At 44.2% G+C, this 16,273-nt stretch overlaps 1 protein-coding gene across 1 annotated transcript; it reads left to right on the top strand.

Annotated features, from left to right (window-relative positions):
• Positions 1-175: 175 nt before the first annotated feature.
• On the top strand, positions 176-1,639 carry Tpx-3 (thioredoxin peroxidase 3). The gene is made up of 3 exons (XM_033484858.2): positions 176-561; positions 717-937; positions 1,009-1,639. Exons 1-3 carry the CDS (start codon positions 517-519, stop codon positions 1,463-1,465), a joined length of 723 nt encoding a protein of 240 aa, XP_033340749.1. The 5' UTR covers positions 176-516; the 3' UTR covers positions 1,466-1,639.
• The last annotated feature ends 14,634 nt before the right edge of the window (positions 1,640-16,273 follow it).

Raw genomic sequence — 16,273 nt, 5'->3', positions numbered from 1 at the left:
TTTGGCGTGTTACCTATCGTCACATTCACATCCCCGCCACCTCAAAATGCACCTAATCATAAGATTACGGCGAGTACTTAACCAATACGGGCTAAGACAAGCCACTCTTACTGTTCCTGAGCCTTACGCGAGACAACGGAGGAACAACTGTATGTAGATTTTTATCCCGCCCGACTGATGCTGCCCTCTACGTTGCCTTTGGTATAAGACGAATTTAACCTTTTCGCAAAAAGATGATACGAAGTACATAGTTAAATAAAATTATTCTTAACAGACGTCGGATCAGACAAAAACTGCACTGGTTCGAAAGATTTTTACGAGCTCCTTCGATATCCTTAATTGACATGCACCGTTCGTATGATAAGTGAGTTATATAAACTTCCCAAACCTCAAACAGACTTTTCTGCGTTCGGCTTACTGTTCAATAAAGTATTTTCGTGATTAACGGAATTAACAGTCCCTTTTCCTCATACAAATATTGTACTATTGAGGTAATCAGTAATTCGTACATTCATAATGTTACGATTATTAACGTCTTTGCGCCCTCAAGTTCACAAAGCGGTAAGTTACTTAACCTAACGGGGATAAGAATTTTTCGTTATTTGATGAAAGAATAGTTTGAATGTTATCTTAAAATTTTTAGGATGTTTTCAATCTGTTGAATACAATTAACGGTAAAATAATAGGTCATATAAATGCGTTTCTAATACTTACAGGTGACTACTGTGTTAACCGTGACAAAATCTAAGAATCCAATACTAGTTGAGAATGAACGCAGTATCTGCATCAGTTCCAAGCTTCTCTGTTGTCGACCTCAGGTGCAAAAACCTGCTCCTGACTTTGCTGGAACAGCTGTGGTCGATGGAGTGTTTAAGGACATAAAGCTAAGTGATTATAAAGGCAAATACGTTGTCTTTTTCTTTTATCCCTTAGATTTGTAAGTCTCTTCTCTATAAAAATCTAAGACAAATGAATCTTTAAAAGTTACATCAACATATTTATTTGTAGCACATTTGTATGCCCCACCGAATTAATAGCATTCAGTGAAAGGATCTCAGAATTCAAAGCTTTAAATACTCAGGTAATAGGGGTTTCTACAGATTCTCATTTTAGTCACCTGGCTTGGATTAATACTCCACGAAAACAGGGTGGACTAGGTGGTGATTTGGGCTATCCTCTTCTTAGTGATTTTAAGAAGGAAATATCATCTAAATACAATGTTCTGCTCGAAGATGGAATAGCCTTGCGAGGGTTATTCATCATAGATACGGAAGGTATACTGAAACAATTTAGTGTGAATGATTTACCAGTTGGTAGGAGCGTCGATGAAACATTGAGGCTCATCAAGGCCTTCCAGTTTGTCGAAAAGCATGGAGAAGTTTGCCCTGCCAACTGGCAGCCAGAGTCTAAGACTATCAAACCAAATCCAAAGGATAGCAAAGAGTACTTTGAGACAGTGAACTAGACATTATATCTTCGAACATAATGTACTAAAATATAAAAGAATATATACGAACTGCAACACTGAACTAACACTCCTCATTGGTATTCAGATCTAGGGTATTTATGCATTTTTGAATCTAGGGTTTATTTAAGCTTTTTTATATTGTACTCGACCCAATAAATTCTTTGAAAGCGATTTTTTTCGTTTCATCCCTGACCGTTTGCAACGTTGTACTGGCACATTCCTCATAAAATTGTGCTAATGAAATATTTAGAGAGCGAGAAAGAGGGAGAGAAAGATCTAAATAAACGATAGTATGCGCGCTTTATATAATCATGCTGTTGGTAGCTAGAATTTCTCCCGACAAGGGTGTACTCGGCCGTTTCAATCAGAAGCAAAGGGCACGAGGGCTCGCGATGCTCGAATAAAAAGTAAGAGGGGGAAAAGAAAGGTGCGTGAATCGCTCGTACATATACGTGAGATGCGGAGGATTGAGGGGTGGAATCCGAAGAGCTACCATGAGTAGGGAGAACAGCAATCTTGGCTGGTTAATTTGATTCTTTGTGGCGATGGAAGTAATAGCGACGGGTCAAATCTTTCAAAGTCCGTCTAGGATTACCCCCTCTGTTCCACGTTTTCTCTATAAAAGTGCCGACTGGTTCCCTTATAATCCATCCAACCGTCCGCATCAATGTAATAAAGAATTTCATGCGGTAATTACCATTAAGTACTATAAATCGTGTTGGCAAGTAATTTGAGCAAAAGGGAAAGTAATGCAGTTTCTTGTAGACGTAAAAACAATTTCGTTGCATTCAACACGAAATGCAACATAGTTCGACGCGAACTGGAAGAACTATTCGTTGATATGAAACAGCTGTGTTGTGGTAGTACCGATCAGAATCTAATTACGGCGGATCGAGTATCAAGGACTAGGTTCCCGATAAATTTATAAGAGAGAGCTTATTATTCCGCAAAGATGCTGGCGATGCCCCCGAGGAAGGGATGAAGTAACCGGAGAAGAGGGTTGGCGGAGGAAGGTGACGCAAGGTAGACGGGAAGCGGAGAAAAACTGAAAAGCGACGCCCGAGATAAACGGCTCATCCGCTCCCATCCCATAAAATCCAATCCAGTCCTTCGCGAGCCAAAATCTCGAGATTAAACATATTCGAGCGAGCAGACACGTTCCCCGGTATTCTCCACGTGACTGAATCTTCAGAGATGTTTTGGACGCGCGCGCGCGCGCGTGAACGTCCAAGATTCAGCGGAAGAAGCTCTTCATCAACCGATCGCATATTTAACTAAGAACTCGGTGCTCGACCAATTTGTAATTACACATGTATTCGAAGACATGATTCTTGGCAACGCAAGAATCGAATTCAATTTTTATTATTAAGCCAATTGCGTGTGCAGTTTGTCAGTGGCAATATCCGATGGGAACGAAGTTAGATGCGAATGTAAAGGTCGTTTAAGCGTTAGTTACGAAACAACAGGAGGAGCAATTAGAACGAGAAGCCGTACACCGACACCCCCAACAATCACGGGGGTGGAACAAACTGACGGCGATAGACGACTAGGAAGTCGATTAGACCGGGAAAATCCCCCCGGACGGCGACGACATAATCCACGCTCACTCTTAATCGGACGAACATTACGACGAATTGGCCGAGCGTCAAAAGGAAAATCGATAACCGGCCGGCATCGTCGAGGAACCGAGGCAAAACGCCAGGAATAGAAATTGTGGAAAAAAAGGAGGAAAGAAAAGGAAGAAGAGAAGAGTCGCGTGTAATTCAATTCGCAAACTTTCCAGAAGGGATGAACGCGAATCAATGGGAAAATGTAGCCAGGCTATTGTGGGCTGCGGTTTAATCCACAAGCTTCCTCCCACTGCTTTCCAGCGTGTCGCGATTTCAGCCGGTTGTTCAGCGTTTCCCGAACCCGGTTCTCCGTATTTCCGGAAAATATCGCGATTCTAAAGGGGCGGGAGAACACGTTCCAAAGACGGCACGATTGTACACTAACGAAACTCTCTGCGAATCGTCGAACATGGTACTTGTACCGACAGCAGCGCATTCTTGGACTTTGAGGAAGCTAGCTGCAATGCTAGCGCAACGTGGAGATCTAATTTCCTTAGGACAAATTGCACCTGGAAGTCTCAATCGGGATCAATTTAATCAAACCCTGACAGTCGAACCACCATTCAACATTTCTTCCTTGTCCATTTTCTTACGAACATGCAGCATCAATTTACGAAGCTTCATCGAATCGTGAGTATCTTCATTCTTTTATTTATAATAAGGAACCAGACCTCAAATCGGATCTACTAAACGTAAATGTTATTCATTTCTTTGAAATTGAAATAACTGTTACTTCCCCGTTATCAATATTGAAGCATTGAAGTGAATGCAGACATATGATAAATATGCATTTTCTTTGGCCACTAAGAGAATTATTGAGGATAAATTAATTATTCGAGCTCTGAAGAAAATAATACGGGAAAAAATCTTGCAACTGAACTCCTTAGAAACTATCTTTGCAAATTCATAATATTTTCGAAGTTGAAGCTGCGAACTTTCAAAGCGTTCCTCACGAAGCTCCCGATTTGGAAGCATCCAGCATAGATTCGCATGAAAAATCCTCGCCCTAGACGGCGACAAGGACGGAATCGCTTAAAGTCATTAGCTGGTGTCGCAAGGAGCGTCTCTCGCCCCCGGATGCGTGGGCGGGGGACGTCGGCCCGGCTCAAACTCGTCGGTTTATTGTCAGGCGAGCGATCGAAGCGAAAGCGCGCGCGTCAAAGAGGATCCTCTATCGTTTCTGGTGAAATAGAACTCGCGTCGTTTGAGCCTCTTTGGTCCCCTCGAGCCTCGTCCTATCCCTCTTCCGCTGTCTCTCTCTCTCTCTCTCTCTCGCTCTCCCTCTTCCTCGTTTTTTTCCCTCGCGGAGCCGTCTAATAACCTCTGCCAGGCTCGCGACTGCTCGCGAAAAGGAACATTTTCTTAAAGGAGCATTCAGAGCGCGGCTTGATAGGTGGATATTATAGTAGCTGGGGGGTTACCCTTGGTGGTTCGACGCCGGCGGGGGTTGAAGGGGTGGAAATGTGGCGCGGCCACGAAAACGAGGAGACAGAGTGCGCGGCGTGGGTGCGGAGCGGTGCGGAGCGGATCGGAGCAGAGGGGTTGCCCGGGCGGGATGCTCGACGGGGCCGGAAGAGAGAGAGAGAGAGAGAGAGAGAGAGAGAGAGAGAGAGAGAGAGAGAGAGAGAGAGAGAGAGAGAAAGAGAGAGAAAGAGAGAGAGAGAGAGGGGAATGCATCCATCCATATCCATCCCGGGGTGGCTACTGGGGCTTTGATTACTTGTTTTAATCTTCCGACTGCCGACTGGGCGAGCATCTGTCACTCAAAATCCGTAATTGCGCGCGGTACCGCTCCGCCGACCCTCCTCGCGGCTCCACCCGCCCCCGGGCCGCCCATGTCGGCACCAAGGGGGCTGGAGATCTTGCTTTGAGCATCGCCATTACTTTCTTATTGCTCGTTTAGCACTTTCACACTGGTTTGCCGGTTACCGGCTACGCGAGCGCATTCGTACGCGATCGGATAATCGGATTACTCGGCGCTCCTGAAATTCCCGCTTCCCCATTGAACCGATCTACCTTCCGCCGTCCCTCCTCCCCACCCCCTGGTCCTTCGGTTTCGATCATGCTTTCGACCGGGCTACGAGAGAGCTCCCCGCTGCGTGTAACCTCTGGCATCGTTACGTTGAATTAGGAAAAGACGACGGTGCGGATCTCGGCGCATAGCGTTTCGAATTCTGGTTTGGAATACAGAATTCAAATTGCAGGGAAGTGCTAATGGTCTTTGCTTTGGTAGATTGTGAATCTTTGGGCACCGTGCGAATTGTGCTGCGTCGATTGCCGGGAAATGCACTACTCCCCTCCGTCGTTTTAGTAGATTCATCGTTTGATGTTTGTAGTATTTTGTGTGTGTTTCATCTACTTGAATCTATGTACTTTCTATTCGATTTTTTATTTAATAGTCGTTACTGGTTTTTTATAGATCTCGCATCAGAGGACCTGAAGAGATGTGACATAAAATATACAGAATGTACTAGAAAATCAAAGATAGCAAGTTTGTTGCAACGCCTTGGTTTTCAAGTGGTTAACGATCAAGGTGGGATTTCCGCTCGGCAACAATAAGGGTAAGTTACTTTCAACCATGGAAATTTTAACGACTTCTGTCGTCCATGAGAGTGCTATAAATACAAGATACTTTCTTATCTGAAGATCTATTTTTGTATTATCCTGATAGCAAAACATTCTACTGTCTAAAAATTTCATTCTAGTTCTCTACTAGACGATAATGTATCTAAATAATACAATGATTAGATAATGGAACGTTTGAATAACAGAATATTGTAAAAAATAAATGTTCGGATAAGGGAGTCTGTACCGTAGTATTAATATTGATATCCGGACGAACTTATAACGAACCGAACAAGCTCCGTTCCAAATTTTTCCAATTGTCCAAGCTTTATGTTTCAAACTCTGCCTAAATCGCGCTAAACTAAATGGTCGACAATTTTGTTATTTCCGCGAGTTCCATCGCAAACTTTTCCGTGCATTTTCGAAACAATCCTCCTGCCTTAAGCAAAAAAAAGAAAACAAAAAAAAAAGAAAAATCGATTGTCCGAATCAGTTACACGAGAATCCATAGCGAAACCATGGGGCACCATTCGGCAAAAGTTGCAGTCTATTTGCCAGTAGTTTTAACGAGCCACGCCGCGACGAGCTGCGGAAACTTTTGCGCGTAAAAATCGTGGAGAACGCGCGGAGGATAATTCCGCGCCGGGGAATTTCGATCGCCATGCCGGTTTTTCATGGCTCGTATGTGGGCCCCCGGTTCGCGGTGTTTAGCGGTCTGCGGAGAGTAAAAAAAAAAACGTCCGGGCCGGTATTAAATGAACGAACCTACCCCCGGTGTAGCTGGCTCTTCGACAAGGCACCCTGGCCACCCCCGTCCGCCCTATCCACTTACCGCACGAATGGATGAGGTGGTCATCAGATCGATGAAAAGAGATTCGCGACACGCCACCGCCGCCGCGCGCTGCACCGACGCTAAAACCCCGTGAACGCAACCCCCGAAACCAACCCCCGGAACGGTGTTTGTGCGCCTACAACGAAGCCAATCGGCCCCCGGTTCTCCGTGCTGGCAGAACCAGCAGTCCGGTTGTTGCCGGGGGGGGGGGGGGGTCGGGGGCCGAGAGGGGCCACGGCGAACCTCGCAGCGTGATCTAATTGTGCCCACTCAAACCGGATCAAAACAATACCGGGGGCGCACTGTCGCTCGCCGCGTTGCATTTAGCTAAATGTATCTTTTGTGACGGCCATTGCCTGTTCACGTTCGCCGGCATTGTCGGCGCTGGTTAACGGCCGTCATCAAAGCCCACTTAATGGCACCTTTAATTACAAGTGTCCCCGGCACAATGACGCCCGGCTCCTGCGGAATCCGACCGATCGAATTCTATGGAAATATATCCGGCAGGGCGCCGCGCTAATTTCTTGCTGACCAATTATAGCTTGCTTTGGCGTTCGATGAAATAATGTAAACTTGGCCCAAGCGAATTTTCTCATTTAAAAATAACTATGTTTCTCAAGATGTATGATTTTGATTGCAAGATGCATCTGAATAGATAGCACAGAAATATCTTCATAGTGAACTTTATGCATCCCTAGTAAGAAGTAACATTTCTCGATAATAATGTATGAACATTATTATATATATTATGTCTCATTATGAAAATTAGTGTAATATAATAGTATAATGTAATTAATAGAGAAGGAGATAAGGGTTCACTATCCTCAAGTGTGTACGAGGGATGGCGTTAACGGGTGCTCAAATTGTAATAGCTCTTTCCTGTAACAATTGACGACGTTTAGGATCATTTATTATTCCATTCACACGAATTTCTTGAGCAAATTGGTTCATTTATCGATCCGGTCAGATTCTAACGAAATCATGGTGTTCTTAGATCTGTCTGAAAGTAAATTTCAAACTCCTGTTATTTACGAAAGACCATGCGGAGTGGTGAGCGCTCGGTTGTGTTACTATAGTATTAATATCTGAAATTTGACGGACGCCCGCGGATTTCCGATACGCAAATTCGAAGCGGCAGCTCTTGCCGGATCGCTTATCCGGGATCTGAGATTAGCCCTAGGAGAGAAGCCGAAGACGCGTAGGGCACAAAGAGTCCGAAAGGATTCGAAACCGGAATTCCAATCGCGCGGCGAATCAATACAGGGCCCGGACGAAAAAGTCGAGCATTCAACGAGTCAACGAGAAACCGCCCCTCGCGTTAAATCCACTATCTTTGTCAAAACGCGGCGTAATCGTTCCTTCGGTCGGGATTTAATCTTCCCGATTCGGTCCCCTTCCGAGGGCTCTATGGAGGCGGGGCTGCAATCTCCGTGAGCAAGAAAAGAAGAAGCACCGCGTGCACGCGACCGATTCGCCGGGATTTCTGCTGGTGCTCCTCTTTCTAATTGTCGGAGTCATTCGTTCCTTTCAAAACGGAACAGATGCACCGACCTGTATTCGCCGGGGCCGCCAACGGGGACCAAGGGGGGTGGCAGCCTGTCCCGGTGGCTGTCTCTTGGGGTTATTTTCAGTCGATTATCCGGCGAGAGTAGGGTCAACGCTGCTAGTTCACCATGCCGGAGCAACAGAGTGGAGACAGGACCGGTCTATTAGCGGCCAGGGGGTAACGATCGGGGATGACTTAATTTTCGTGCCCGGGACGCGATGCACCGCGCCGATTTAGCTGCCGATTGCTTCCGGGGGTGGTTTCTCGCGGTCCTGGCAAATTGACGGGGCGTTCCTTTCCGAGAGAACGCGTAGATTGCTTTCTTCCGTCTAGCATCTGACAGCAAAATCAATCCCGAGAGTTCATCGTCGCGTTAGCGGTCAAAGAATCAAGGATTTCAAACAGACTGTGGATGTACAAGAAAAGGATAATTTCTTTGTTCAATCTTTTTAATTAGTTGAGTAATACATGGTTGGAAATTCGATAAATCTTCTCCATCTTCTAAATTTAATTTCTTCATCTCTGTCATAAATGCATAAAATCCGCAACCAATAATACCATCTTTGTTAGAACTGATTTAACCTTCTAATTGCGGGGAACGTGAAATTCGCGTTCTAAATATTTTGTAAAAGTAAGCAAAAAGTATTAAATTAAAGAAATTTCAAATTTTAAATAAAAAGTGAAAGATAATATTTTTTATTTTTATTTTGCATCGAATACTCCGCCCGCAGTTAGAGGATTTATAGATGGTCTTCTAAGTTGATGTCGCCATATTTACGGTGTTTCAGATTCTAATTTCCAGCACTTCAAGTTACAAACGATTTGGCTATCCGTCTGTTTATCCGAATAAAATATTTCTGATGAATCTCTTCTAATTAGCTTGCTATTTGCTAAGTTAGGATTCGTGGTAAACTATAGGGGACGGTTGTGCCTCTGGAACACCCTGTAGAGACAGCTTGTAGCCCGATAAGAGAATACCAGGCCGATTAACAGAATATTGTCCGAGCACGCGGTGCCTAGACGTCGCGTCGCATGAACCGTGCAAAGGTGGAGCAGTTGTATCTTATCTCACGTTTAATCAACATCGCTGACCCCAACTGCGACGCTCCTAAGCTCCAGTAATTACTTAGATGGACGTGTCCAAACCTTTGACACGGGGCGCCCTTGGCCACCGAGGGAATAAAACGCGTCCATGCTGCTCGTGCTCGCGATAAAAAGAAGCTTAACAGTCATTTAATTCGCTGAAAAATTAAAACGACTTCCCTCCACCAGTCCACCTTTACGATTGACAATCACGAGCGTGTCCCTCCGGATAATCTCGATGTTAAGTACCGTTCCTATTCTCATTCCTTGCAAGAAGAGAACGGTTAAACATTCTCCGTCCTTTAATAGTTCGCGTGATCCCCGTTACGATGTTTCTGGAGATCATTTCGAACCGTGAATCTAAAGACTGAAGCGCCCGAAATTTCCATAAACCCATCTGTTATCTTTGTAGATATTCATAGAAGTATACATTCATAGTTATAATATTTATTCATAAAAAACCGTAAATTTATGTGTACAACCAAAAACGTCATTTACAAGTCGTTATTTTTAAATCGTTATTTATATAAATCGTGCCAGCGTTGCAATGTGCCACATTAATACTAAACTGCTGTTCATTGCTGTGGAATAATTATAATGTTTCACCAAAATATCAGGGGGTTTCATCGAAATTTCGGGCACCGTATGTATTATTCTCTAGCATTAAAAAAAAAATATATTCGAACCCGGATCCGTTCCGAGCCAGACCGGCAAGCGTTCCGTTCATCGCATCCTAAATATCTCAAAAGGAACAAACAATTAAGAGACAATGGTCTTTCGGCATTTCTGCCTTTTCGAGAACCGCGAGAGGAGCCGATGCGTCGTGCGATTTATCCATGGGGCATCATTTTCTTTTCAAGTATCCGCTTTGTCTACGGTAATCCAGAGTCGCGGTTGAAAAAATTTTTTCCCAATTCCGCGATATGCCCCTCTCCCCCCCCGTTTTGTCGCGGGGCGAAGGCATTGTTCGAAATAACAAGCGGCACGCTTTCTACTCCGTCCTTCGAAAAGTACATCGGTTTCAGCCGTTTCTCGCATGGCGTGCATACGTGGCCGCGCCGCATCGCGCGACGCATCAGCCGGCTCTTTCCCGGTCGCATATGTTGGCCGAGCACAATGCTCGGTGCGATCGTATTACAATTCACAATGCGCTGCGCCGCCGGGATCTAATGCGGGGGAAACGGCACTAATCAACCCTTTCGACGAAACTTCAATCGGCACTCTTGCGGCTTCGCTCGATTTCGTTAAATATCCGCCGATTCGATTCTCCTCGCTTCTCGCTCGTGACATCGACCGTCGACTCTGCTCGGGACGTTAATTAAATCGTTGGAACACAGGTTTTCCCCTGTTTCCACGAATTCCAATTGAGTTTCTCCAATCTCCCCGATCCAAAATTCCTCGTCCTGTCGGAGCAACGTTCGCGATCGGACCGCAGATTTTATGCGCCGAATAGTAACGAGTCGACTTAGTTGCAAGGCAAGGAACAATGAAACATAACGACCTTATCGTAATTTAATCCTTAACTGTTATTACCGGTCTGTGAGACCGCTATTAACTACTTATTCATCTGCAGTGATCGTATAATTGTAGGAAAAATTGTAAAGAAAGGAACGTTTTTAATAAACTTGCTTTTATTCAATTAAAATTGGACCCTCTCATTATTGATGTGCAAAAGAACGATTAATTTTAATTTTTTATTTACTATTTTTATGTAAGTAGTAACACAATAAACATTAGCGGTCTTTGAGACCGCTGGTTATCTAAGCTATAATTGGTTTTGTAATTAAGGATTGAAGTGGCCAGTGCATAGATCTGCTTTGCAGTTATCATGCTGATAAAGTGTATTTCATCGTGTTTTCTTTATCTCTTGTGATAAACCGAATCTTTTCTGGATGAAGTTGTTTCCATCTAGAAAAATTCGGTATCAGGAACAAAGATAATTGGACGAGATTCGAGGCAAGAAAGAATGAAAGTGATACAAGTTGATTTTATAGCAAATCGACTGAGATGAGACTAAATCTTGCAGACTTTATGCATTCATCGTAAAAATAATTTGGTGAAAACATGAAAATTCTTTAAGAATTCCGTTGCATTGCCTTCAACTTCTTGAAAATCTTAGTAAGAGAGCCGAGCTTGCACTGAACGAGCAAAGTTATTTTGTACGAAGATAAGCGGCAAAAAAAACGAATCCTCGAATCAACGAAGGAACTTCAAGCAATTGAATCGTGAAACGAAGAACGTTTGTCAGACGATGCGTTCGATGCAGGGACACGTCAGAAACATTACGGAAAATCGCGGAAATGAATCTACACGGCAGCTCCGACCGATGAACATTCCCCGGGTTCCGTACTCGAGTGTCCGTTTCCCTTTTTCCACGGGCAACTATAATTATCTGGTCCGGCGTTGTCTCCCGCGTTCATCCTGATACGAGGCGGCAAGAGATCGCACGCAGCAAGTAAATGGATGGATGAACCGGGGCGAAAAAGGGTGCCTTTGAGCCGGCGAGTCTCGTTGCTGCCAGATTAATTAACGAAGCACTCGCCCGGGGTCCAGAAGAGGATCAACAACTCCGATACCGGGATACCGAGGGCCAATAGACAGGTGCCTCTATCTACTTGGCCATCAGTCTGTTTCTTGATCATCCGTCGATCCTTAGCAATCGTGATTTAATCGTGTCACCGTTCAATAACTGTTCCTCGCTACGGATTCGATCGAATGCTGTTTTACGCAACGATGATAATGACGTTATTTGTCCGAAACGCGATGGAACCGTTGCGGATTCATCGAAAATTCGAACCGGTGAATGCGATCGAATCTAGAGGAATAAATAGATTGCATTTATGACGGAGATCGGATACAACACTGTGCCAATGTGCACAGAATTTGCAACTGCTGTTGCATTATTTTGGACTGGTTCTGTATATCTTGATAGAGTGCACAAATTCGTTCGATTTCATTTTATTTCTTGCTTATACAGGGTTCCGAAGTCTGTACAATTTTTGATTGTCGGTGTCAATTTTGATGGCAATGGATTGATGTAGTGGAAGTATCTCCGTAATTTAATAATAAAAATATTATTGGCGAAACTATGCAGACTGTACGATACTTCCATCGATTACAAGATCCACATATTGAGAGGAGGTTCCGGTCTAGAACTTTAAAAGAATAAAAACTTTTCTTTTCGTTTCTCACTTTCCATCATATGTGTGTGGTGCTTCAAGAATGTGTAGTTAGAAGGAAATTTCACAATTCTAAAAATTATCGAAGTCATAGGCCTTCAAGTGGCAGATGCCACTTAAACACGTTTTTCTCGAAACATCGTTTTTCGAACTGATGGGTTAAATATCTCGAAAATTAACTGATCAATTTAAGTGAATCTTTAATAGCCCAAGTTTCTCCAAACTTGGTGATTTTTAAGGAACGTGAAATTGTGGAAAATTGATTTAAAAAATTGATGTCTGACTTTGAAATGCCAGAAATGATTTAAAAAAGGATTTTTTTATACTTCCATAGGGTCACTGCCTCGGATATATTCAGAATATATTTGATTTTCGAATTTACAGACGACGAGCTAAACGTACGACCGTTCAAAGAGAATTTTTAGACAACCCCTATAGGACGAGGCCCGTTCATTCTTAATAGTTCGATCAAATCAAAAATTTTATAATTCTTGTCGATTTCGTTATAAAAGTAATCTTAAAAGTGACCTTCCTTTTATAGCTTTCTAAACCGGATCCTGCCCTTAACACATTGATACCTCCTCTGACGTGGGAGGGAAGCGTAATGCTCTTCGGCTAAGAGTCAATTCGCGGTAGTTAGATGGACTCGCGATAATTGCGAGCGAGGGACCGGGAATTGTGGCTGGCGCACTAACTTATCACAGTGACAGACGTTTTCATCTGCGGCCGGGCAAATATTTATGAGCGGCAGCGTACGTTCGAACGTGGAGCGTTCGAGGCACATGATGCGTGTGGGGCGCGGCGTGCAGGCATAAAAGAGCAAGCGAAAAAGGGAGCCTCTTTTTAATCTAGCGACGATTCGCAACCCCCGGCTCCTTTTATAGTTACGCGCTTAGTGCTTATACCCATTGACTCTCTCTCCTCTCTTGCTCCAGCTCTATCCTGATCTCCGTCTCTCTTCAGCCCGTGGCTCTTTGTCGTCGTGTCAGAGTCGGTCTCCTCTGTGACCGAGGGCCCCGGACCAGAGGCCTCCTCCACCCACTAGCCACCCCCGCATCCTCCACCTCATCCTCCTCTTCATCCCTCGGACCTTTCCACGAGTTTTGATCCGCCGGGATGAACGACGATCGTACTACTTCGCGTTTAGACAACTCTCGGCCCTCCTCTCTCCACTTTGCTACCCTGTGCTCGCTTTTTGTGCGCTGGCCGAGGGGTCGCGACGTTTTCGAAAGCGTTGTGCCCGGTGCACGCACGATTTCGCTGATGCCGGGGGTTAAATGAGACACTCGGCCGCTGGCTGTGTAACCGAGGCTTCGCTCCAGAAATTGTTGATGCAAGCCTCTTCTTTATTAGCTCCGACAAACGGCGATCCGATGTGCTTCACTTGCCCTCCGTTTCTTGCGACCTGCAGCTTTCATCCTTGTTCTAGAACTGTACGAAACTTGCGTGAATTTTTTGGGAACTGGAATTTGGAGCTACGCTTCCTCTATTGTCGTTTTACTGCTACAGAAATTGGCACCCTTCGACTGCTAGTGGCATAGGTGAACGACTGACCTTTCGAATTCGAAATTCTTAATATCATTGATACATCTGGGAAGTGTGGACTTTACAACATTTATTAAAAAACTGTGAAACTTAGGCAATGATTGGTTCTTTTTTATTATGAATTAAGTAGTTTAGATCTGTATTTGTTTATCATGCTAGTAGTGTAAATCGATGTTTCACTCTCCAAATTAAATCAAGTTCAATGATCGTTTATCTTGTGATCTTATGATCAACGTTTGACTCTTCAAATTTGAAATTCCTAAAGTTATTCAGAAGTCTTGCCACTAAATAAACTGTGCAACATTAAATAAATGACATTCCACTATGAAAATAGCCCATAAAATAAGTCCTCGCTTTACAGGTAAATCTCATCACCTCCAACTGAATTTTCCTTAAAAATCGTCCCGATAATCTGATCTTCACCGACCCCGAATTCCAGCGTGCTAAAGGATGCTCGAAGTCCTCCAGCCAATCCGGGCGCGTCGACAAAGATTTACCTTGCGCGACAATCAGCCTGGGGGCGCGATGAACCCCTCGAAGAATCCTTCTATCGCACCTCGAATTTTTCCAATTCCACTCCGGGTCCCCTAAGAACTTCATTCCCGTGATCGTAAGCAGCATAGGGCAACCATAACGAGCTTCTGATCGCGAGCATCGCGGCCGAGGGTGTGGCCGCGGCAATTTACCCGGCGCAATAGATTTTTCCAAAAAATTCTTCCATTAGAGTAATTGTGTCCAGCTTTCTGGCGTAATGACGGTCACGAAAGGATCGCGTCCGCGATAATGGCGGCCATAAATTGGCCGGGGATCGTCGCGCGGAGGCGTCATCTGCGTTGCTCATCACGTTTTCGTTCTCTCTATTTCTCCTTCTCTCTTTCTCTCTCTCTCTCTCTCTCTCTATCTACCTATCTATCTATCTATCTATCTCTAGCGTTGTATAGTTCTTCGTCATCGTGCGGCCAGCTGTCGCGAACTCGTCGAGCTTTATCAGGCTGGTAATTAACTCGATTAGCCGGACGATGAAGCTTCAAACAAATGAGTCGCCTTCCGCGGTACCGGCAATTAAGCGGCGCGACGGTATCGATTCGATTTCATCGCGAATCACGTGAATTACGCGGCACTTGCGTGAACACGGCGCGATACCGGCGTGTGTTTAAGCACCAGAGGCTGGGTCACGCGATCCTCCATCGGATCCAGGATCTCGTTTAATTTACTAACGACCCGGAGGATCCCTTTTGTGTCGCCAGCCTCGAGCCATTAGGAATTAACTGATTTCTTTCTTTTTTCGGTCTTCTTTGACGAAGGACGAGGGGGTCGTCGACATGGGGGGTCGAGGACCCCCGTGGCTCCGGAAATTCGCGTATTATTCGCGGGAAACGGGCTCGACCGTGTTTTGATGGCGAATCGATCATGAGATTTGTTGGGAGACAACGAGCTAGATAGAATGGCTCGTTCAAGGGGAAAATAAACCGGGGGGAATTCTCGTGTCGAGCGCGGGGCTTGTTTATGGGCTGTTCTATGGTCTTTTGGCGCTCGAATCCGGGATGGTTAGCCTTATGGTGAACCTTGAATGTTGCTGTCCAAGCTGGAAATCTGGGGTTGTTTAAATTCTTGGCTGTGCAGCTCGATTTTTCCGGTTTCTACGTCGCAAAACTTCTTACTTATGCTGAATCGCAACATATTATTTTAACCCTTAAAGTGGCATTCTTTTTTAAATTAATATTTCTGTTCTCATACCGTAAGGTAATCATGTAAAATACATAAATAAAAACGCAAAATCTTTTATTTATTAATTCCTGTAAAATTTCACAGCAGTATAATGATTTTTATTTTCATTCAACTTCGTACAGCAAAATCACAATTTTTGCAAAATTTGCTAAGAGTTGCTGGTAGGTACATCGGAAAAATCTGTCGAGTGCCAAGGGTTTTAAGGCTTGATAGATTCAGGGCTATTTTTGCGAGTAACTTCTTCGAGCAAGTGTAGAACTAATTTGTATTCAGTCAACGGTTTACTCTGATGTTGCTGTAAATTTCTCGTTAACGGAAGTTAGAGCTACGGGCGAGATTGTTATTTAAGTGCCTTCGGGGCTTACACGACCACTTGCAGAGAGTTTCACCATTAATTGGAGTTTGTGTACTCGTGGATATCGACTCCATCTAAACCTCTGTTGATTTTTCGTTATTAATGATCTGTTAGCACCGTTTAAATTTCTGGCTGCAACTAAGTGACCGTGCTGTTACAAAAATGGACTACCCGAATGTTGTACATTCAATTTAACCTTTACATCAATAACCAAAATAGTCGACGTCGTTACTGTTTTGTTTAACTTTTATATAATTATATAAACATTCATTTTTATTTATTTCATATCTATTTTTATTTACCACGATAAAGCATTGTTTTCAAGATTGAAGAATTTCTACTCCTTTCTGCACCCCTTATTC

The sequence above is a fragment of the Megalopta genalis genome, chromosome 15, assembly GCF_051020955.1.
Source record: "Megalopta genalis isolate 19385.01 chromosome 15, iyMegGena1_principal, whole genome shotgun sequence".
Classification (NCBI taxonomy): Eukaryota; Metazoa; Arthropoda; class Insecta; order Hymenoptera; family Halictidae; genus Megalopta; species Megalopta genalis.
This window is presented reverse-complemented; position numbering and strand designations above follow the sequence as displayed.